This window comes from Protobothrops mucrosquamatus, unplaced genomic scaffold (genome assembly GCF_001527695.2).
Source record: "Protobothrops mucrosquamatus isolate PMUCROS unplaced genomic scaffold, P.Mucros_1.0 scaffold2678, whole genome shotgun sequence".
Lineage (NCBI taxonomy): Eukaryota > Metazoa > Chordata > Lepidosauria > Squamata > Viperidae > Protobothrops > Protobothrops mucrosquamatus.
In genome coordinates, this window is record NW_015388725.1 from 1 (window position 1) to 24,253 (window position 24,253).

General features: G+C 38.7%; 2 protein-coding genes across 3 annotated transcripts; one reads left to right on the forward strand and one right to left on the reverse strand.

Moving 5' to 3' along the window:
- Positions 1-353: 353 nt before the first annotated feature.
- LOC107296176 (leucine-rich repeat-containing protein 45-like) lies at positions 354-11,282 on the reverse strand. The gene is made up of 10 exons (XM_015825523.1): positions 10,781-11,282; positions 10,247-10,308; positions 9,404-9,474; positions 9,037-9,215; positions 7,198-7,326; positions 6,368-6,480; positions 5,741-5,799; positions 2,605-2,682; positions 657-792; positions 354-452 (listed from the first exon to the last, which is right to left on the reverse strand). The coding sequence occupies exons 1-10, from the start codon at positions 11,016-11,018 to the stop codon at positions 354-356; spliced, it is 1,164 nt and encodes a 387-aa protein (XP_015681009.1). The 5' UTR covers positions 11,019-11,282.
- Positions 11,283-13,351: 2,069 nt separating this feature from the next.
- Positions 13,352-20,558, forward strand: CENPX (centromere protein X). Of its 2 annotated transcripts, none has more exons than XM_015825526.1 (5): positions 13,352-13,435; positions 18,729-18,780; positions 18,988-19,041; positions 19,616-19,704; positions 19,878-20,558. In XM_015825526.1, the coding sequence occupies exons 1-5, from the start codon at positions 13,385-13,387 to the stop codon at positions 19,890-19,892; spliced, it is 261 nt and encodes an 86-aa protein (XP_015681012.1). In that variant the 5' UTR covers positions 13,352-13,384; the 3' UTR covers positions 19,893-20,558. The 2 variants fall into 2 exon arrangements, with proteins under 2 accessions (XP_015681012.1, XP_015681013.1); XM_015825527.1 differs by lacking the exon at positions 13,352-13,435 and adding an exon at positions 13,945-13,990.
- The last annotated feature ends 3,695 nt before the right edge of the window (positions 20,559-24,253 follow it).

Here is a 24,253-nt window from a genome sequence, read left to right on the forward strand (position 1 = left end):
ATTGAGTTTGACACCCCTGGTCTATGGAATAGGTGCTGTCAGCCTGATCAGCAGGCTGCCTGGGCAAACTGTTCCACTGTGTTGGATTGACTGCATTTATACATTTATGGCTCGTAACCCACAACCTGTAACTCACTGAAGCAATTGCCCAAAGCTGCTATTGCCCAAGGCTGCATCCAGGAGCCAAAAGCTAAATTGAGAGAATCTTAAGTTAAATAACTCTTAATGCAGTGCGTCTCAACCTTGGAAATTTGAAGATGTGTTGACTTCAACTCCCATGGTGGCTGGAGAATTCTGGAGATGAAGTCCACACATCTACAAGTTTGTTGAGGTTAAGAAACCCTGACGTAATGCTATTCAAACATTTTTTTTACCTCATTTTTGAGCTGGATATTTTTCTCATTGGCTGTGAAAAGTTCCTGCAGAAGCTTTGCCTCACGATCAGAAGAATTCTGCAAAAGCAGAGATGCATCAGTCAGCCCTTCTTCCTTTTTCCAGCGCCCTTCCTGGTTTGATCCAAACCTCGGAGCAGCTTCACACCCTTTCCCCACTAACATTGGGCTTGTTTCAAGCAAAGACATCTGTTTCAGATGGTGCCAGATATCTTGCTTGATTATATACACTCCCTGACTCCTCAGATCATCCCAGATGTCTACCTTCTTGTGTTGTTGAAACTCCTTGGCGTGGTTCTCCGCCAGTTTTGCTTGCTCCTCTTTTGCTGTGCTCAAAATTTCTCCCAGGCTGCACACCTTCTGCTCTGACAGTGCCAAAGCTGCCTCTGTCATCTGGAGTCTGCAAAGCAGCAAGTTTCAAGTAAAAGCTACTTTCAAGGCTGCCTTGAGTTTTTCTGAGCTAGCTGCCCAGCAATAAGAACACCTGCACTGCAAAACAAGACTTGTTTCAGAGTAACTAGATGGTAAAGGAGCTAAGCAGTTCTTAAGTTTGTATCTAGTCCCAAATCTACCCATAAGCCTCAACCTCTGGATTTGGAGTGTCAGGTTGACCAAAGCAGATCCAGAATTTGCACTCCTTGACAGCTTTCCCTAATACATGTACCAGAGACCGAAAACTTTGGTCATTAATTGAGACGGTCATGAAACAAGATGTCATGTGACCGCTTCTCTCAATGACTGCAATCCTGGGACTCCTGATTGCAGTTGTTAAGTGATCTCCTGGTTTGTTTAGTGGATGGAGGAAAAGAGCTGCCTGCAAAAGGGACTCAGTCTCACATGGGGCTAAAACTCCCAAGGACAGCCTTTCTGCTCTCAAAGAGGCTGGCTGAAAAAAGTCCACCCCAAATCTAAGCAGGATTTGGGCACAGACCATTTGCACCATGGGGCATTTGCAGAAAGCCCCCCAGACGCAAAAGACTCCCCATGCTGCATCTGTCCCCAAACCTAAGCAGGGTTTTGGCCAAGTGTTTGCAGCACAAGGTGTTCGCAGCCAGCCCACAGAAACCGGAGGGAGTCGTCTTGTCAGGCAGCAGTGGCTTGAGATCTTCCCTACCAGCTCCCACACTGACTTACTGGGGAAGCTGGCAGGGAAGACAGCAAATAGTGAATACATGATTGTGGGATGGTTGTAAGTGTGCAATAGTTGCCAAAGCACCCAGATTGTAATCGGATGACGGGGCACTGCAATGGCTGTAACTATGGACACAGGTCATAAGTCTCTTCATTCAGTACCTTGTAAATTTGAATGGTTGCTAAATGAATAATTATATAAGGCAGTGGTGGTGAACCTATGGCACGGGTGCCAGAGGCGGCACTCAGAGCCCTCTCTGTGGGCACGTGCGCCATCGCTCCAATCCTAGGCTTTCAGCTGGGTTTTATAAAACCTTTTCGCTTTAGGCCTCCATCGCCATGTACAAAAAAAAAAAGGTTCAATCAATCAGTCAATTTCAACTTCTCGCAGGAAAAAAATAGATCTCGCAAAGTTGGAATTGATTGATTGAACTTTTTAGTCCCACCAAGTCTGCTGTTACCACCGTAGCCACGCCCACTCAATGGGCCACACCCACCCAATGGGTCACATCCACCCGGCACCCGACGATGCATAAGTGGGTTTTGGGTTAGAGTTTGGCCACTCGGTCTCTAAAAGGTTCGCCATCACTGATATAAGGGCTACCTGTAGGTACATACAATGGTTAATATCTGCTCCACACAGCATTGAATGAATTCTTGTGTTGCCGGCCACATTTTCCAACAAACATACTACAAGTCAAATTTGTTATTTGAAAAACTGTCTCCAGTATGCAGAACAACAGGAGCCTGACTTTTTTTTTTATCATCGTCTTAAATTCTGTCACACCTTTTTACAATGATAGGTACATTCCCCATTTCTCCCTGCTCCCCCTCATATGTATATTATTTTATATTTGTATTTAGGAAGGTGAATAATTCTACTTCTCCTTTAAACAATTACTGAATTTTGTCCTCTCTGACTTGTTCCTGTTCCCTCCTCTAGTTCCACAATTTTCCATTCATTTGAATCATGAAGTGGAATGCCAGCTGGATTATTCCGATTGGGAATCAAATCTGAGTTGGGACTGTCATCAACAACATTAGCCTACTTTCTCCAACATTGCCAAGCTGTACTCCGTACTTTGCTTTTAGGGAATTCATCATCGAATAGCGCTCATTCAGGGCCTCTTGCAGACGCCCGACTCGTGCTGCCGATACCCTGCAAGGAGAGCAGAGGGAATATCCATGTATAAGGGAACATTCATTGTGTAGAATCTTTGCTGAAAACTGACAAGAGAGGAGCCCTTGTGGCAACATAAGAGCCAGGTAATGGTTAAAACTGCTCCTTTGGGTTTATATAGAGGGCTCTCCCCTCATCCTGAGCTGGCAGAACACCATCCTGGCGTATAGATGATTGGTCTCCATCAGGTAGGTGCCAAACAATGGCATCCTTATTTACTATATATGGGCTTCCTTCCTTCCCTAATCAAATGTCACCAGCTGAGAGAAAAACATTTGCCAATGATTCTTTTGGATCTAAGAGGGGCTGGAGAAGAGACATGGTAGGGGGAAATGTCTACTGGTAGGTTTAATCATTTGTCAAAATTCATTCCGATTTAGCCTAAGACATGGATGCCAAGATAACCTTGTCAACTTGTGAACTTCAACTCCCAGAATTCCCCAGCCAGCATGGCTGGCTAGGGAGTTCTGTCGTTGAAGTTCACAAGTCTTAAAGCTGCCAAGGTTGGACACCCCTGGCCTAAAATACGTGTAATGTGGAGAAGGGAGGATGCAGGGATATGCAAGCGGGCTCTCTCCCACTGCACCTTGACCCTGCCTGTCACTCGCTATTTTTAAATCATTTGCCATGGCTCAGAACTGGAGTAAATTGGAAGAGCCTGTTTTAAAAGACTCAAACTTTTCTGCTTGCCAAAGCAGAACAATCCTGAACAATCTAGTCCAACCCCTTGCCTGAGCATGGGGTTGGACTAGATGACCTCCAAGGTCCCTCTCAACTTTATTATTATTATTATTATTATTATTATTATTATTATTATTATTATTATTATTATTATTATTATTATTATTAAGATGCTGCCTAAGGACTAGAGGGAAGAAGGCACATCTGCCCCCCCCAGAAATGGCAAAAAGGTACTTAGGGATGTGTGATAGCATCACTGACAGGATGGTTGCTGAAGGAGACCAGACAGCACCCACAGTAAAGTTCCCACAGCTTTTTGCTTGCTTGTTTGCTTAGGAGAGAAATTCTATTGCATTATCAAGATTTCTATGGATGTCTGTCCTCAAGTCTAGGGTGAAGATGAGATGAAGACAAGGTCACAAGGCCATAACCAAAGTGATCATGGCATACGTATGCTATGGTTAGACGGAAGTTGGAAAGGCCCAAAGTATATAGAAATGGGAAGAAGGATATTAAAATTATGTTCCTTAATTGATGGAATATACTGTCTCCAAATGGCTGCGCAGAATAATATCAGCATACCTGGGGGGAAATGGCCTTGGTGGTTTTTTTGTAAAATACTGCCTCAAATATAAGAAAAATGAAACAAAAGTTACTGGAGGGCAAGTGAATGTGGAACAGGGAAAAGTAAGGCTGGTGAACTAGTCTATATTGTCTCCCTTTCCTAAAACATGCTGTGTCAAAGTCTCAATTAAGCAAAGCCATCATGAGGTCAGTATTTATGTGCTCCTCTTGAAACATCAGACCTTGTGGAAGATTTTGAATTAGACTATAAGAAGAACAAGTAGAAAATAGAAGAATTAATCAATGCAATAAAATGAAAAAAAGAGTTATATACTGGTTATATTAAGACAAAGGGGAAAGATTTGAATAAACGTGGTCTGATCTTATGGAGTAAAACTGATGACTATACTATGGGGTTCTTGGTGACCTCTGAGCTTAGTTGTTCTCTTGAAAGAAAATAACCGAATTCAGAAAGCATTAAGAACCCACAGGTCAACCCTGAGCTACAAATACTATCTTCTATTGATGTCTATGTCTATATATATGTATGGAAGTCAAAGAGCAGATTTAATTATGAAGAAAAGGAATAAAATTTCCCCAAACATGAACTGGTCCCATACAAGTTGTTATGGATGTGTATGAAAGTAGAAATTCATAAGGTGTTAATGGTTGCATATAATGCTCCAAAAAATAATGATAATTAGAGATTCAGGGATAAATTGGAAAAATTATGCAACATTCTAAGTAAATGTGATCTGGGGAAGTTGTGAGTGTGCAGGCCACAGACCAAGACATTTATAATCTGCCAATCTAACAACTCAAGCATTCCCAATTCACATCTTCACAAGGAAGGGATGCCCTCTGTTGTATATACAAAATTGATTACTCTCCAGCTCCTACCTTGGCTGGAAAAATATGAACTTTTGTCCATAAAAAAAAAAGAAGAGCAGGAATCATGGCTGGAACAGGGGGCTTTAGCATCTCCCCAGTATTAGAGAGATGGCTGACATTTTTTAAGTGGAAGTACAGATGAAAACATCTGGTTCAAAAAAGTGTTATTCCTATAAAAATGGATATATCTTTAAGGTTGATTTTGTCTGTATCCCAAGGAGGGAAAGAAGGGCTGAATCCTTCAACTCAGTGTTTCTCAACCTTGGAACTTACAAGATGTGTGGATTTCAATTCTCAGAATAGCAGGCTGCGAAATCAAAGACCGGGATCAACTCACCTGGTCTTTTCTGACTTCTCAGCGGCTTTTGATTCCATTGACCATGGTGTCCTTGTAGACTATTACTACTGGATTGGAGTGGAGGGGCATTGTTTTATAGTAGTCTCCTCTTTCCTGAGGGATTGATTCAGTGGTGGGATTCAGCCAGTTTGCACCAGTTCGGGAGAACCGGTAGCTAAATTTACCTCAATTCAGAGAACTGACTGGCTTCTTGAAGTCCAGTCTAGGCTTCGGAGGCCTCCCAGGCCTAGAATGGCCCACTGAAAGTGCATGGATACCACTTCCGGAAGTCCGTTCTAGGCATCGGAGGCCCAGGCCTGCATCACATACAGTAATAGAACCAGTTGTTCAGGTATTTGAATCCACCACTGGATTGATTCCATTTGATAGAGGTAACAGGAGAGACCTGCTCAGAGAAGTCTACTTTGTGGAGTGCCTCGAGGATCTCTCCTCTCTCCACTCCTTGTTAACATCTAAACAAAATTGCTGATGGAAGACATCCAGCAGGAAAAGTTTTGACGGCAATACAGTACTCAGCTCTACATGATGGCTCAATATGCTTACCTGTTGCTCTGGTTTATATCCTCTCTCTGCTTGTCAATGGTGTCCATTAGATCCAGGAACTGTAAAACAGATTTAACATTAACAGTATCCTTTCAAAGTACAAACATTTGGTAGCCATACCTACTCTGCTTATAAGTAGCTAGTCACTTTATTGAGTGAAAAATAAATTTAGGCTGAACGTTTCCAAAGTTAGGTTCCAGAGGAGAAGAAACTACTCTTTTTTCTTCTTCTAGGAAGATCAGGCCCTCTAAATAGTTTTATCCCCTTTTAATCTCACGGTATAATGTCTGGGCTCACACGCTGCACTAAATTATAATGTTTGTTTGATTTGGGTTGATGATTGTGATCCCAGTCAACTGTTCCTTGTTCAATAAACCATAGCAAAACAAATCCAAGGCTCTGGGTGATTTCAGCCACTAAAGCAGGCATGTGATGTCGCATGACATATCGGAACTTTTTCCCCATTGCCAGCAATGGGGTGGGCACGGTTTCAGCGTGACGCATCTGGCCCGCAGGCCGGCAGTTTGACATGCCTGCACTAAAGTAACTTAGTTTTCACAGTGGAGCAAACTATACATTCAAGCTCCGTCACCTGCCACAACTGTTAATTACTTTTGATCAACTAACCTGTTTAGCTTTCTCTTCTTTCAAGCACATCACCTCTTTGCTGAGAATTTTTGTCATGTTACGATTTTTGGAGAGAATATTCTGACGCTCTTGGTTATGTTCCATTGCTTGATCTGAACCATAAAGAAACATGAAACAATGTTAACTGTTCCCTCATTCAACAGGTTTGTAGGTGTATTCAGATGTTGTTACTTATGATCCTGCAGGAAAAAAAAATCACCACCTGGATCTGACAAAGGTTCTACCTCAGTGTTTCTCAACCTTGACAATTTTAAGGCATGTGGACTTCAACTCCCAGAATTCCACAGCCAGCATTGCTGGCTGTGGAATTCTGGGAGTTGAAGTCCACATGCCTTAAAATTGTCAAGGTTGAGAAACACTGTTCTACCTAGAGCAGCATTTTTTTCCTTAACAATGATTAATGAGTTATCACTCTGGAACCCATCCATTCTGTCAAAACAATCAATTTCCTTTATAATGTACCCCCCCTAAAGCTCCGAAGATTATATGCCTGTATACATTCATCTAATACCTACTCATTCTTAGAATATGTAATTTATCATTACAATATTTTTTAAAGCCCACAAGCTGGATGTAACAGCAATGCCTTTAGACTGCTGTTGTCCACTCCCTGCCCACTTCCAGAGTAGCTCTCTAAATCCAGAGTTAGAAATGTCTCTGAAAATTCTGAAAAAGTCTAGGTTTTCACACTGTATGGTGATTCCTTAGCCCTACAGCCACAAAGGCAGGAGTCACACAGTAGAACAATCTGTAGCTGGAGTTGAATCTAATTATTTTTTATCAAATAGAAAGCTGGCACAATTGCTTACCCACAGCCTTCAGGATATCACTTGGTACATTGTTCCCAGCTAATTCAAGCTGCCGTACTGTCCGGTTGCTATGAAGACAGTTCAGAAGTGCCCGGCCCCCCAAGAGTCCAATATTATTCCACCGTAGATCTAAGCAAGAAGCAAACATTCATACAAGGTCTTGCATTCCCAAATTGGCACATCAGTGGTTGAAACTTCTACCAGAATGAATGCTAAACAGTATTTCTCAAAGGGTGCTGAGGAATTTATTACATTGCTTAGGAAGGCAGAAGCAAGTCCACCAGCATGGGTTAACTTTTGATAGTTCTGTACCAAATTGTACAGAACAGCCCTCTCAAGTTGTGCCCACAGTTGGACATTTCTGTTTCCCCCCCCCCTTACTTGGAAGACTATGTGCAAAAGTATCTACTTTTGAATAGAGGTACTGCACTACAATATCTCTGCCAGCTGAGATACTTCATTAATTGTCTAAACAGCAGCCCTAATTTGGCAAAAAGCTACACCTAGCTTACACATAATTCATGCAATTTTCAAATTAGCAGGAATTATTTCCAGACTTCCAGTGGAGGTATGGAGAACTGAAGATGGCTCTGTGAAAGTAGAGCAGATATCTGTCGCAAAAACCAAGGAACCAGTGAGCAGACTGGTTCCTTGTTATCTCTCTAGATAAGAGCTGCTCCTTGTAAGGAGATTGCAGGACAGCAGTTTTGTCCAATTATAAGACAATGGGATTAACCATCTTGCTTGCAATTATGATGGAAACTTTTAAAGGTTTTTTTTTTTAAAAAAAAAACAAACCTCAAACTTTAAAACCCTGAAGGAGACTTTTGAAGAATGAAATCATAAAACAGTAGCCACAATATCAGCAATGTCAGTAATGATGTCTGCTTCTATTGGTAGACTATGACCAAAAGATGTTATTGAATAAATGATAGATGTAGAACAAATTTTATCTGACAAAAGAGGAAATTGGATTTAGAACTGACAGGCCAAGAGAAAGACTAAGAAAAGGATGTTTCACTGGATCTATAAAATAAATTGGATGAATTTAAAAGGGAAATATAAATGAGAAACCAAGAAAAACTGTTTTTTTCCTACTGGATTAACAAAAGTGGCTTGTTCAAACCTTGAAGAGTGAGACAAAGAAGAAATAAAGAGAAATCAAATCCTATGACAATATCTGAATGAACTAAACTGTTAAAAATAAAAGGAAGGAATAAAAAGCTGGTTTATTTGATCAAGGTTATAACAAGATATGTTATTACTTTTGGCAACCTTTTATGGATTTTCTACTGACACCAGGACTAAAAATATGTTTTGTGGATTTGTTTATAGATAAGAGATGGGATATGGGATGAAGAGATATCCCATACTGTTTACGATTTTTTTCTTTCTTTAAGTTTAATTTGCATCAGTTTTAACTCTTATAATCAAAATTCTTAATAAACCAAGCATAAAAAACAATTAGCAGTCTTTACTTCTCAGTAAAATGGCCTAGGTCAGGGGTGTCAAACTTGCCCCGTCATGTGACGTGTCGCAACGTATCGTGACTTTTTTTCCATTGCCGGCATTGGGGTGGGCACGGTTTCGCCATGACGCATCTGGCCCACGGGCCGGCAGTTTGACACCCTTGGTCTAAGTCAGTGTTTCTCAACCTTGACAATTTTAAGGCATGTGGACTTCAACTCCCAGAATTCCACAGCCAGCAATGCTGGCTGTGGAATTCTGGGAGTTGAAGTCCACATGCCTTAAAATTGTCAAGGTTGAGAAACACTGGTCTAGGTTGTCAAACGGGATGGGATGGGAGTCACCCTCTGTTTTTAAAAAGGCCAGCATTACCGAGTTCTTGTAGACTAGAATTGGCTTTCAGTGCCATGGCCAGTTCTCCTGCTCCCTGATGGTTGATTTGATTATTGCGCAGGTCCAACATCTGGAGATGGTGGTTTGCACCAAGCCCCTCGCAGAAGATAGTGAAGCTTTCTTCCCATACACCTAGATTGTTCCACTCCAAAGTGAGCCTTGGGAAGAAGGAGACAATTACAATAATAGAGGCTGATGCATAGAAGACATAGGTTACAGTTGAAAAGGGAACCCCGAATCCTCTCCCAAGCAGACATAATGCAAATATAATAATCCTCCTCTGACAATCTGAACCAATTGTTTGTCCACAGCTTGAGAGACCCTCCATATCCCTGTGACTGCTCACCTCTGGATAGTCTTGTTTTGCCTGAGGAGCTTTCCCAGAGCCTCAGCCCCAACAGCTCGCAGGTTGTTTCCCTAAAATAAACCAAACCTAGTTAGTCTCTTCATTTCTCAAAACATGGATACATCCAGGCATTAAACAGAACCAAGACTCTGAAAATCCAACACACTTGACTGTCTCCTCTTCACACAACTTGTTAATTCATGCTCACTTGCATAGTTTGCACTTCTCACCACAGAATTCATAAATTTATGTCCATTTCCATGTTTTACGTTTAACGGTCCCACGTTATCTTTACAATTCTACCACTGTACATCATTTTGTGTGTAAATAGAAAGGGAGCATGGAAATTTTATCAATAACCTCCCAGTATTGATTTGGAAAGAAACTATGGTGAAAATTGATGAAAATCTGAGTCACAAATATATGTATGCATATGTACATCCATACACTTATGGGTGTGATAATAGTCAATTAATAACAAATTTAATAATGCTATTATATTCTCCAATATCAAATTATGTAGTAAGGATTGGGAAATACAAATATGCTTAAAAACAGAAGAGCTGAAAAACAATTCACCAGAAGTTCTTTCTTCTTTTACCTTTTATTCTATTTGTGCATTTTACATTGTTATTTAATTATTCAAAGATCAGATACTTATCTTCAACTGCTATTTTAAAACCAACAGGTTTCTTAAGGTTGCACACACACTACAGACTCCAGTTATATGATTTGCCTCAGAAAGCTTTTCCAGACTATTTTAAGTCCACCCTGTTATTATTCCCCAAAGCAAAAGCATCCTAGACATTTTGCTACCCTAAGACTAAGGTGCAGCACACTCACCTTCAGATTTAAGAACTTCACAACTGTATTGGAACAAAGTCCATGTAATAGCAGCTTAGCCCCTACAAGGAAAAAGACTCATATCTGAAAATGTTAGCAAGTTTCCCAATTTAAAAAAAAAACAACCACATTCACACATTGTACTGAATCTTGTTTTGTTTAACTATGATTTATTGAGTAAACCAGTGGGTGAATTCATGCCTGATGTGACATGTGAACCCACTGACATATTATTAAACAATATATAGATTTCGTTTGACTGATCATGAGAACATACTCTTGAAGACTCTGACATTTCCCTCTCCTCCTGTTCTTGGGAAGGTATATATTATCACATGTCCTTGTCCTAATTTAATGACTAATTTCCACTTTAGAGGCAACCCGTCTAGGCAAATTGTTAGCACAGACAGTGTCTGATTACAAAATGAAGTTAACAGCAAGCAACGCAATGGAAGTGAAGGTGCCATGAACTCCAATAAATTTTCAGGACAGGAGAGAAATCGAGAATTGCCTTATAAACAGAGGAGGTCCCACCTTCTTCACTCAACATGCAATCGTTCAGTATGATCTCGGTGAACTGGAGGTCATCCTGCAAGAGCTTGCCAAGGACTCCACAACTATCTACAGAAAGGCTTTGTGTGGCTAAATCCAAACGGTTTCTTCCTGTGGCTTCCTCCAAGTGTGGCAGGATACTCTCTTGAGGCTCAGCACCACTCTCTTTGCACAGCCTAGTATAAGACTGTCGGAAGGCATCCATCTCTGTGGCAGGCATCACTCATTTCCCCCATGTAGATAAAGGGTTAAGACCGATGGCAAGATCAAAAGGCAGCAGCTGGTAGCCTGGTGAACAACAACAACCGCAAATTATTGCCAGAGCACATATTGCTTAATGATCTGATTTGAACCTCTATCTCCAAATGCTGAAGCCAGCAAGTACCTCTGTTACGAGAAGCCTTGAGACAATCAAACCTGTTTCAAAAGCTTGCTGAGGGTTGCTAGAACTAAAGCCTCACCCTTCAACAGCCAATGCCTACTTTTGTAACTAAGGAGACTGGAGCATGTTGGGAATTGTAGTTAAATGTCTTTTCTAAATCTTACTACCTGGGAAATAGTGCATGCTGGGAACTGTAGTTCAGAGGCATTTTAATTATTTCTTTCTCTCTACCGAGAAACAGTAGATTTACTGTGTGATTCATACTATAGGGATTATATTTCTTCACTAAAAAGATCAAGAGCAAAGATATCAGTTAAAACATATGCTAAGATCCTGTTCTGGCAGAAAAATAAAAATGATCCGACTAAACAAATAATACGTTTAGTGCTTGTTTTATGGCACAACTGTTTTGAGATAAAATATACCAATTGCATGCTATGAAGTTGTATCTTCTGGTGGAGTTAAGAGACCATTCATTACCATAAACATGTGTGCAGTCCTGTGTGTGTGTATATATTTTGTACAGGATTCCTTGAAACTCAGTGTGTGGGTTTTACTGTTAAAATCTGGATTGCACATTCTGCTAAACTTACGACATCTGGCAAGTTTTGTCTATTCTTTGTGTGTCAACAAGTTAATGTTTTAATTTAATTTAAAATGTAGGGATGGAGCCAAAGTTTTGCACAAAGGCGCCAAGTTGATACCTCTCCCCAGACATTTGTTTTAGAATCCAGTTGCCATTGTAGTGTTGTGGTCTATGAGAAGGTAATGTAGCATGCTATGTATAATTACAACTAGGCGCTTTATGTTTCTGTATTCCAGGCAGTAATAATTATATATTTTAAATTTGTTCACAGTAAATGAACTGACACATATGTGTTTGTCACTCAGAAACTGAATCTATTCTCACAGCCCAAACACTGAAACAATTTCAGAGTATCTCACCCACCTCAAACTGAAATGGTTCTTAAATCACCATGTAGTAAATCAGTTTTGAAGTCTGTGGACTCTTTTCTAGAAATACTTTGTTTCACATGATATAATATTAATACAATGTAATCTTTTAAAAGGTGAATTAAAAATGCTTGAAAATACTTAATGCATATAACTCACTAGTCCTCCTACATTTTATTTGAAAACATCCCAGCAATAATTTATTTTTAATCCTTTCTAAAAGTTTTTAGTGAACTTTCTACAGTAAATCTCTAAACATGTTCATCTCTCTTTAAATACTTACAAGAGGAAAAATTAAAAAATTAAAAATTGAACTGTAAGAATGATGGGGGGGGGAGAGAAAAAGGAAACATCAACAACTAAACATAACTTGTTGGCTTGGAACCACTTGAAAGGCACTTCTAAATTATTTTAGATTTAAACTGAGATCCTAAGCAGGTTTACTTTACTCAAGTCCTAACATAATTGCCTTTAGGAAAAAAATCCAGAACCCCAAGCCACTTTTTTTAGCTAAATTACAGTACTAAATTCAGCGGAGTTGAGTTGCAAACAGTTCTATATCTATTAGTAGGTCTTACAGAGTTCAATATTATGCTTCTACAGACATAGATTTTGGTTCTAAATCATCACTTGTTCACATGTGAATCCACCTATTTTCTTAGATGTAAGTCCCACAAGCAAAGAACTAAAGTTTAGGACTATGATTCAATAGGATCGACGCAAAGACCACCCGCAGTCCATTCTCACAACTTTTCCGAAAATGAGGGCTGATGAGCAAAAGGCTAAGAAAGCGGAACCGCTAAGCAAGCGTCGATGAGAAGCTGAGAAATGCGTTCACTAAGCAGGACACGTTGGCAAGGGTGGCCTTCCTGAACCGACTTACTGTAATCAAGACTCTCATATTCTGATCGCTCCCCCTCCTTTCCCTATTTCCTCCATCCTCAGAGCCTGACTCGATGCTTTCGGGCACCGAACCCAGCTCAGCTTTTGTTTTCTTTCCTAAAACGAAACTTCAAACTTAAGCCTTCCGTCTAACTTAAGCCTCCCGCCTCTTTTCAGATCAGCAGCTACAGAGACTGAAGGGCGGGCGGAGGAAAATCAACTACACGTCCCAGAATGCCTCTTGTTAAGAATGTCTGGTGGACGCGTTCTTCTCCGGAAGTAAACGGTTGAGGGTGGGACTCCAGGAACTACATTTCCCAACATGCCATGCGCCGTTCTGACGGTTTTAGCGCCGAGTCTAACCAGGGATGCAATGTGAAATGGAGGCGAGGGAAGAATGCGCGGGAGGCTTCAAAAAGGTTAGGGAAACAGGCCGAGAAAAACAGTGGGGAAACAAAAAAAAACGAGTTCAGCTTGGACGTTCTGGGTTAGGATTAAGATGCGTGAGAAAGGAAAAGAGGCGTGGCAATTCGAAGTTTTGACCGTACCAGGATGTAACGGGAGACGTAACGTGGGAATGGCCGGAGGCTTACCATACAGAGCAGCTATCCCAGGGGCGAGTTAAAGCGCCAGAAGTGTTGCTGCAAAAGTAGAAGAGTTTAAGGCTCGGGGATCCGGCTGTCCGGCAGGACGGAGGCTGCAACTTGAACTGAGGCAGGGATAGTCCATTGGTCCATTGGCAGTCTGGGAATGGAGTCTGTGTAATAGGAATTCGTCGAGTTGATGGGTGGAGAAGAAATGAGGTCCCGTGGCTGAAAAGCAAAAATTAGGACTCTTGGGGGGAAATGCCCAGGAGATAAAAGACAATTCAGAGACTCTGGCGGCGCCTATAAAGTACAAGCTAGAAATAGATTTAAGTTGGGCTATAAAATGAAATGGAGTCTCTCTGGTATCCTGGAGTGGGGGCGCCGGAGGTGATTTCTTGTTTTGCCTCCCTAATACCGTCTACGGACAAGTTTAATAAATGTTTATTATTAATATTGCTATTATGACATAATCTAGGACTGCTTATTCATCATGATGTATTTGCACTAGCTTTACATTATAACGCGAAGGCAAAGGCGCTTTTGTTGTTACGCCGTTAGGCTAGGTCACAGGGGTAGTCAACCTTGGCTCTTTTATGACTTGTGGACTTCAACTCCCAGAATTCCTGAGCCAGCTTAGCTGGCTCAGGAATTCTGGGAGTTGAAGTCCACGAGTCATAAAAGAGCCAAGGTTGCCTACCCCTGGGCTAGGAGTACAAAACTATACTGAGCGTTGTACCTTGGAACTATCTTTGTGGCATGGATAAGAGCATGTCAAGGTTATGAAGATGCAATTAGATATAAATTGTCGTGTTCAAAATGGGTGACAACTTTGATTAGAAAAATCGAATCAATAATACTTGGGATTTAATAAAAGAGGGATACAGTATACTGTTGAACTCACGGAGAGAGATGATCACAGTATTGAAATTGGACTATTGTCCATAAAATAAATTTTTTAAATGTGATTAAAAAAAGAGCGTCCAGGGTCATGCATCCTCAAAATAATAGTTTGCTTAAAAATGTCGTGAAGATAAAAATACCATGGATTAGGAAAGGTCTAATTATAGAATGGCAGCATGGTCAGGATAGTAAAGTAATGAAGGTGGGGACAGACTGCTAAAAGAGGCCAGGAAATGTATATAGAAGTTGAATTCACTTTGGAGTAAAATGCTATCTCAGTACTGAATAATACCTTTCACTCAACTTCTGAAGCTGTATATTAATAACTATCATTTCCCCAAAATGCATTTTAAAAGACACACAAATGTATCATTTAATGATTCTTCAAGTGAATGTTAGGTGTTGAATTAAGGAAATTATTTGGAGCAATTCTAGACTGATACAGCAGATAGCACTAGAGCTTCATTTGTTTCCTATTTTGTTTCTCATTAAGGCTGCAGTAAAACACAAATTGCCTGCTTCTTTTGCGCAAAAGATGTATTTTTAAAAATTACTTCAAGAGCCTAATTGAATGCATTTTTAATTAGCCCAGTTTTATAGCTCAATTTTACATTATGTATGCCTAAGCCCAAGTCCAAAGTTTTAGGAGACAAATCACAACTTCTCAACTTAGTAAAGTGTTGGCAAGTACAATTGCAAACGATCTGAAATCTTAGAAACTTGCTAGGCAGGATATATAATATTGAACTTGGTTTACCAGTAGTCTGACTTGATACACAATTGAATGAATAGGAAGACAAAAGTACCCAGCTCTAGAGCTGGCAGAGCACTTTCTTTTTCTTCCATTACCTTTCATGGAAGGAAAATTCTGGAAAAACTACCAAAAAAAAAGAGATAATGCTGTGCTCCTCCTATTTATTCTGATTAGCATAAGCCTATGAAGGTTGTCTGTCACAAATAATTCCTTTCATCCCTCCCTGAAATCCAACCTTCAAGTTGAAGAAATTGTGCTATAGAATGTTTGAAGTGAGAGGATACAGCTCCTCCCTGACATGAGCAAGAGAGGAAATTTTTTTAAAAAAAATCTCTAAACTTGGCAATTGTTGGGATGTTCTTTGTTAAGAATTATTACTTTGATAGATTTTGTATTTTGGATTGTGTATATTTGTATGATATTACATAAATATGTGATCTGAGTAAAAGTGAGCAGAATAGCGAATTAGGTCTGCTTGGAAATACACTTTTTCCCCATCTGTCTGTCAGATATTTAACAATGGCTATTAGTCCATTTGAACTTCTTTTTTAATTATTCAGTTCTGTCTAGTTTTTTCTTACCATGCTTATAAACTCTTAGTTCGCTTTATAATTCACAGAATTATTTCTTTTTTTAAATGGTAATTTTACTAAAGATTACAGTGTACAACAATAAAAACTAACGGATTAAAAAAATAAAAATAGAAGATGCAGAATAGGAAAAAATATAAAAAATAAAGAAAAATAAGAATATAGTAAAGAAAAACAAAATAAATATAAAAGATGACTTCCCCTTTTCTCGCAGCAAGGATAAACAATTTTAGTAATTTATCACCTTTTAAAATACAACAAATGATCTCTTCTTTCCCATTTTTATAAAATCTATATCCTATCTCTTATCTGTAAACACATTCATAAAACCTTGTCATTTCAGTCAGCAGATGTCCATTTAGGGTTACCAGAGAAAGGATATCTATTTTAGCCTTGATCAAATAAACTAACTTTATATTCATTCCGTTTACTTCTAACAATCTTGATCTTCACTCCCTTCAAACAATGTCTCAGAACTTGATTTCTTTTCAATACTTGCCCTTCCCACAAAATTTTTCTTTAACATGCCTCTTTTGTAAATCTAGCATAAGAAATTATCCATGTTAGTTTGTTATTTGTATAATCCTTTTAATTATTAAAACATCAGCATCTTTTGTATATCCAGTGTAACCTCTTTTTCCATGTTATTCTTGTAGCCTGTCATTTTTAAATCCACTTTCAAATTTGTCTTAATCATGTCAGGTAAAACCTCTTCCATAGCATCTATTTTCCTCTAATGCCAATTTTTATAGTCTTTTTCATTTTTTAAAGAATTCAAAATTGTATTTTCCCATGAGAAGTGTTCTTTATAATTAATTCCAAAAAGTTATTTCAAAGTTATCTGGACCCATAGCCATTTGAAACTTTTAAAATCAAAATTTTAATCACTTTTACTGTTTATTACTTAATTTTTGTCCTTAATAACTTCTTTCACTAAGGATTGGAGGAAACTCATTTAGTGCTGTAAATGTATTGCTCCAAAGGTTCCTAACAGTTGAAAAACTGTTAACAATAAATTTCCAAAAGTGATTAAAAAAGAAAGTACATGAATTCAATGTCCTTTCAAAGGTGCTGGTCCTGGTTTGATCAAGATGGTTATTCCCTCGTCTCTCAGAGCTCTAAACTCACCAATGACCTGCACAGGGCAACTCTCTGGAGCAATTGTGGGCACTCTGAAATCCTGTTCTTGTCTGGAGCAGAATTGCAAAAAGCTGGTCTTCCACCCTGCTTTTCACGGATTCATCTTCAATTCGCCATTTCTTCCCCAGAAGACCACTTCATGGAATTATTTCCATCAGTGTGTTGATCTTCTAAAATTTCTGGGGTGAGGTTTGATTAAGTAGTAAACTGACCAAGAGTACTTAATTAGTGGGGTAATTCATGTCCATCACATGTAAACTTTCAATATCAAGTTCTGTTTAAAATGGTTGCTATATATCATACATGGATTCATTTACCAGTTTGTTCAGTTGCTAGAATTGCAATTACTAAACCGTAGTTTTCTGACTCACCTTTCACTCTTCAGTTTTGGAAGAAAAGTGCAGCTTGTCTTATTAAATACAAATTAATAAAGTTTCCAAAGAAATCATATTTTCGTCATCACTTTTGTTTTCTAGTACATTTTGTGTCTTTTATCAAAAATTGCTATATTGCTATGTACTTTTAGGTAATGTGGAATGCAGAATTGCTAGAATTTCTGTGTTTTGATGCACTGACTTTGATATTATTGCATCACTTAAAAAACCCCAACCTAAAACAAGTTTGATACATGTGACTTTACTTTCTAGATTAATCAATAATTTATTGGTTTAGAGCTCAAAATTCGGAAATGGTATGAGTTTTTAACACAAAGGAATGGCTGTGAAATTTGTAAACCCAGGGAAGGTATACTTTTATATCCCCTTATCCAAGTGAAAGCCCATTGAATTCATTAACTAGCAGATGCATCTATAGATTTACTGTGTTACTTAGAGGTTTTTCTGTTTTTGCACTGTCCAAAGTGCATAAAGTCCAATAGTTTTGAAGTTGAGACAAATGCTCCTTTAATGGGAGATAGCTCTTGAAAATCACAAACAAAATAATAGTTGTCCCAGCCAAACCAGTGGGGTGCAACCAGTTTTAACTAGCATGACGGTAGACATAAATGTGGGTTATAGAATAATAATATATCACATTATTTTTGAAATTGCATTGTTTGTTCTAGTAAGAACAGAAAAAGATAAAAGAGGGTTGTTTTGCTTTTAAACTACAAGAATTTTTCCCTTAAGGTGTGCATATTAACATATTGGCTATGTGATGCTTGACTATAATCAGCTAAACGTCATTTAATACATTTAGCTGTATTTTCCTCTAAAAAATTTCCTATTTACTGAGAAAAAAAGAAGCCTCTCTTGTATACCTTTACACACACCCCCCCCCCAAAAAAAGAAACTACCTCTGTTGATAGGAAAAATGGAAAATGCCTAACAACGTGTTTTAATTGATTTTCTACCATTTCCAGAAAACCTAGAATAAAAAAACAAGGTACAGTCTTCATCGAAATAAGTAATTGTAAACAGGTGGGATGGCTGGTAGAAATGGATGGAGGATATACTGTTAAGTAATTAGAGTTTGGCCCAAGCAGCCAGAAGAAGGGTGGATGATGGGGCCTTCTTATTGTGCAGGTATGAAGGCTTCAATAGTTGTTTCCCTCTTGTTCTCAAGAGAATAAGATCCAAACCTGGTAATATATTTGGTCAGTTTCTTTTGATGTATTCCTATGCCAACAGAAGCTGACCTAAAGTATATTACTTTACTTATTGAGTAGCTTTTTAAAATGGAAAGATAAAGAGATTCACTTTTTCTCCATTAACACTTCTTGACCGAGTCCCTTTCTGTGCAGGAGACCGTGAACAAACTGCTCCAGCTCCACTTCAAAGATGACAAAACGCGAGGTAATTGCTTTCCCTTCTGCCTCTGCAAAGAGGCCAACTGCTGCTGGACATCTTCCCAAATGTTTCTGTGGTGAGACCGTGCCCTGGAACATGAGAAATAACTGAAAAATAGTCGTGGTGTATGGGTTCTGGAGTTGCATGTGCATGAATGTGTGTGGGAAAAGGTGATGCTTAGATATGGTCTCAGGAACTGTCCTTCTCTTTCAGCCAGTGGTGATGCTGTGTTGTTGATGGCTGAAATGCTTAAAGTATTTGTTCGAGGTGAGTAATTAAACTGGACTGAGTCATAGAGGGGTGGGACAGGGCCTGTAGAATCTTAACATTGTCTTGTGCAATTCTACATCCTATTTTAAGTTCCAATCCTTTTACTCATCCCTTGATGTTTTTAACAGAAGCAAGTCTATCACTCATAAATCTCTTTTTTATTCCAATCCCAGAATTAATTTCTAATCTTAATATTAACTGCTTAAATAAGTATGCATGCTGATAAAAATCAGAACTTTCCCAGAAATGTTAATTCATGAGTTACTACTTAGGATGATAAAAATCAGAACTTTCCCAGAAATGTTAATTCATGAGTTACTACTTAGGATCCCTCTGCCTCTTATGATCTAGTCATGTGTCAAGTCTAGTCATGTGTCAAGTATACATATAAAGAGAGCACATGCTTGCTTACTAATAATTTTCTGTTTTTATAATAATGGTGATAAGAAAAAGCATCGCAAACATAAGTACCCTTTTCTATTAAGAAAAACCTTTTCTACATGCCATTTTTGCCATCTTTCCCAATGTCCCATCTACTTATTTTTGCTTGCCATATTTGTGTCTTTTGCAGAAGCAGCAGCACGAGGAGCACGGCAAGCTCAGACTGAGGATGTAACTAGGGTGGAAGTGGAACACGTGGAAAAAATCCTGCCACAGCTGGTATGACAACATCTCAGATTCCATAATTAATAAGATAAGGATATGGCCAAAGGGATCTTAATCTCCTTTTACAGGGAGATGTTTAACTGGTAATAACTGGGCAAATGGAACTCAGATTTGTTAATTAATTTGGGCAAATCTGTTGTTTATGTTAAAATGCTTAATTTCCACAGCTTCTGGATTTCTAGAAACCTGATGAATGAAAAACCTGTATTCCTGTTACTAAGATCTTGAGCTGAACTCAGAAGCAAAATGATTGATAGATTTGTAATATGGAATTTCCTACAAAATGTGCTGACTTCCTGGAATGACAACTTCAACAACTTACCTTCCTTCTCAGATCTGTTTTCTGTCTCTTTTGGGGTGCTTAATGGTTGTCAGTGTTGCCTAAAATAACTGTGGGTTTGTTGGGAGTTTCTTGTAACACAATTCCTGGAGCAGATGGTAGCTATCTGAAGTTGTGCCCTGCCCTTCTGATTCCCATTCATAATCAGGTAATGTCTTTACTTTTCTAATGGGAAAAACAGGTGCCACCTTCTAGAGGTGTGTGGAAAGGGTGAGGATGCTTGGAAGGCTTGGCCACATCAAGGGCTCTTGTCACCTCCAGGCCTGAGTGCTGTCTTAAGTTCTTAAACAGGAGCCTAGCCCCAAATCTGTGCCAACAGCAGGTACCTGATCTTTATTTTATGAATAAACAGCGCCTGTCCTTCAATCCTTTCCCACATTCCACAGGGCCATGACATCAAAGAGTGCATGGAACCTTTTAACCATTTGATATTCCTCTAAGAAGCTGCTTTCCCTCTGCTATAAATTTGTTCTTACAAAGAAACGTCAATAAATCAAAAATAACCTCCCTCCCTTGTGTGGGCTCCTTGTTGCAATTAATCATAGAAAGTCAAGTATCTTCAAAGCATTGTTTGGCCTCCCCACCCCGCCTCTTCTTTGTAGGACGAAAGAAAAACTTTCAGAAAGGGGCAGAATAACAAACAGCATGTGTGAGGATCCCACATCATGCAAGACCCAGCCCCTCTGTCAGCAGGGGAGGGGGGGAAGCTGTGAAATAGTAAACCTTACACATGGAGGCAGGGCGTAGCCTAATGAATCTGGTTCTGTTGTGAAAGAAAGATCAGGCCTAAAAGAAGTGTAGTTGTATCTTAAGGAACTCAGAAGTAAGCTCCACTAAGTTCAGTGGGACTTAGGGGACATAACTAAGGAGGACTGTGCTCTTGTGGGTGGATGTTGGATTACAGGTAGCATTACGTCTGGTCATCAGCCATGCTGAAGCTGTAATCCAGCAACGACTGGGAGTAGCAAACTCACCATTCCAGATGTATATACAGTACTATGTGTGTGTGTGTAATTAATGATACTCATGTCAGCTTTAAAGTAAGAATGGTAATAACCAAGGTGGTCAATGAGCGTTTCTACATATTAGCTTTGTACAAGAAATTACTATTGCTTCTCATTGTTTCTGGTATACCTAATACTAGTTACTCCTAAGACAAAGGAGACATATTAGCTGGGGTGCTGATGTATCCAAAACTAGTTTAAGAAGCAGGTGCTTCTGACACAAGTGTAATGTAAGTATTATATTAATCATATTATCTGTTAAGAGGTAGATGATCAACCAGCCTAAATTTAGCCAGTGAGTTTTGAGTGAATGAGGATGTGAATGTTGATTTCGCCAACTGAAGTCACATCCTGTTCTAGAAGGGTTTTTCACGTTGGCTTTATATTTACACATATAATCAAGTTAGGAAGTATAATTGCAATCAAAAGTAATCAAGTGCTTAAAGCATTGACAAGAGGTCCTAGTTACTATTAGCTTATAAACTTTGATTGAAAAAGATATTTGTCTAACAACCTCAACATGATTATTACCTATATTATTGCATGTATTGAAACAAATTGCTCAAAGTTTTCTTTTGGTTTGATTTTTGTGTTCCCTAGAGAGCAAATAGCCAACACAGTTTCTTCATATACACCTTTAACTTGAATCCAGTCTAGGCAGGAAGGCAGGAAGCTCTGTACTCAAGGTGAAGTTAATCAAGAAACATACATGCATACAATTATTTCATTACAATCATTCTACAGCACATAATCATTCTCTAATATACAGCTAGAATTAATAAAGTGTCCTTGTTTGGATTTTTCCAAGATGAATTCTAATTCTAGTCCAGGCAGGATGTTGAAAAAGAATACTATACATTAAATGTGACCTAAATGTGATCTTTAGGGTTATTCAGTGAACATGCTGTAAAGAATTGATACTTTTAGGAATTGGATCAAGCTCTCTCACTAAATTGTGGTACACATACAAAAAAATTCTAATGTTTTTGTAGTGGCACCACTGAATCTGTAGAGGTAAGGCTGGAGAACTCAAATCAGCTCTCCCTGAAAACATCCAGTCCTACAATCTTTAGCTCTGCCTCCTGCCTTGATGCTGTTTTTGCTGTTGCCTCCTTGCTTTCAGGGGGATGTCTATACCTGCTCTTTTCTTCACAACCGGCATGCCTTATTGATAAATAACAATGTGCATGCCTTATTGATGAATAAAAAAAGGAGAAAAAGCAGATAGAAACAATTTAACTGCCTCCTGGGTGAGAAACAGGCATGCCACTAGAATTGAGCTCTTCTATCCATGGAGAGATGAATCAATATTTAAAAAGTTGATCTATTTTTTTTAAAGTATAGGTAGTCCTCGACTTATGATCACAATCAAGTCCAAAATTTTTATTGCTAAGTGAGTGTTGCCCCATTTTATGTCCTTTCTTGCCACAGTTGTTAAACAAATCGCTGCAGTTGTTAAGTTAGTAACATGGTTAAGTTAGTAACATGGTTAAGTGAAGCAGGCTTCCCCCATTTTCTTTGTTTGTCAGAAGATAACAAAAGGGGATTACATGACCCAGGAACATTGCAACTATCATAAACAAGACCCAGTTCCCAAGCATCCGAATTTTGATTACATGATCATAGAATGCTGCAACGGTTTAAGTGTGAAAAACAATCATAACAGTCAAAAACAGTCACCTTTTTCAGTGCTGTTGTAACTTTGAATAATCACTAAAATTTGCATACAAAACCATCAGTGGTATAGCAAATAAAAATATAGGGCTAAATATAGGGCTACTACAATCAGGCAGTGCCTCTAAAATGTAGGACAAAAGGTTTAGCAGATACCAATGTAGTTCTAATGTGCTCTCCTTTAGATGCAAGTCTTATATAAAGGCTAATTTGCATAAAATACACAAGGGTTGAATTTTTAAGTCTGATTATTTGATTGTCTGTACAAACACAGACAGAAATTGAAGCTAAATTAGTACATTCTTAGCTAGCATTTCTTTTCCTCTAGAGAATAGAAGATCCTTGGAATTATGCCAGTGTGTTACTAGGAAAATCAATTTTGCAAATTCTGATTTTATTCAGGGGATACAGCATGTATTTTTCTTTTTCTTTCCACCCCTTTGGTTTGCAGCTTGGCTGCTATGTGAGAACTGTCTGCAGTTTCCAAAATTACAAAAGTTTTTTCACCTGGAAAGGAAGCCGTTGTGGGTGATCTCTTTTAGTTACATGCTAAAGAAGCATTTCTTCAAGAAGATCCTGCCCAAGACAGAGGGACGTATATTCTCTGCCTGAGAAGCATTTGTCAATCATGAATGCTGGATGGCATCAACAATTTTATCAGTTTTAAGACCAATTATGGCAATTCAGTGTTTCAGATTTTATTCCAAGAAACTGCATCATAATGCAAAAGTACGGTAGTTATCTGCAATGATTTCAATGCAGAGATGTACCTTTTCTTGGGATTCTGTAGCTGTCACATAATAAACCATACAGTTGCTGTAAAGAACTGCAAACAGGTGTTACCTTTCTGTCTATGTTTAATTGAAAGCATTTGGGGGGGGAATGAATTCAAAACACTGCACTATCCTAATGATTATTTCTGCAACATGGTGATTAGGAATTGCAAATGAGAGCAGGAAGACTAAGTTAAGATTACTTTCAGTCACAAAATGTCATTGAGTGATCTTGGCTAAGAAATAGTGATGAGATAAATTGATAACCCAATTTACCTCATAAACTTGGGAAAATAAAGCAGGAAGGGATACTGAACATTATGTTGAGAATCTGGAAAAAACTATACATTACAAATAGCAATGTAAAGTTTGGCATGAGAGCATATAGTTATTTTTGATAAGATGAGCAAGCTATGCTTTTATTTGGAGTATAGAATAGGTGTGAGAGAGGATTGTTATACTTTCAAAGAATCTGGTAGCTATAAATTGTGTAAACATACAGGTGCAGGCCAGCCTGCCTTCTCAAAATAGAGGTGCTTATTTATTTATTTATTTTATTTACATAAACTTATATGCCGCCCTTCTCCCTATAGGACTCAGGGCGGCTCACAGCATATTAAAACACACAAACGCCATTCCCCATAAAACCAATTAAAAACCAAATATTTGTCGCTGTATAATTGTTAAAATTCGAATTAAAATTATCCCTATTTAAAATTTCTCCCTAGGCCAGACCCGCTTGTTGAAAAAGC

What these genes read in the sequence shown, in the direction of transcription:
- LOC107296176 (XM_015825523.1), bottom strand. Translation starts at nt 11,018, where the DNA reads ATGCCTGCCACAGAGATGGATGCCTTCCGACAGTCTTATACTAGGCTG. An exon ending in TTCTAGTCTACAAGAACTCG is followed by an intron (nt 7,327 to 9,036) that starts GTAATGCTGGCC and finishes CTTCTTGCTTAG; the next exon opens with ATCTACGGTGGAATAATATT. An exon ending in ATGAATTCCCTAAAAGCAAA is followed by an intron (nt 793 to 2,604) that starts GTACGGAGTACA and finishes GCTGCTTTGCAG; the next exon opens with ACTCCAGATGACAGAGGCAG.
- CENPX (XM_015825526.1), top strand. Translation starts at nt 13,385, where the DNA reads ATGCAATGTGAAATGGAGGCGAGGGAAGAATGCGCGGGAGGCTTCAAA. An exon ending in CAAAGATGACAAAACGCGAG is followed by an intron (nt 18,781 to 18,987) that starts GTAATTGCTTTC and finishes CTTCTCTTTCAG; the next exon opens with CCAGTGGTGATGCTGTGTTG. An exon ending in GCTTAAAGTATTTGTTCGAG is followed by an intron (nt 19,042 to 19,615) that starts GTGAGTAATTAA and finishes TGTCTTTTGCAG; the next exon opens with AAGCAGCAGCACGAGGAGCA.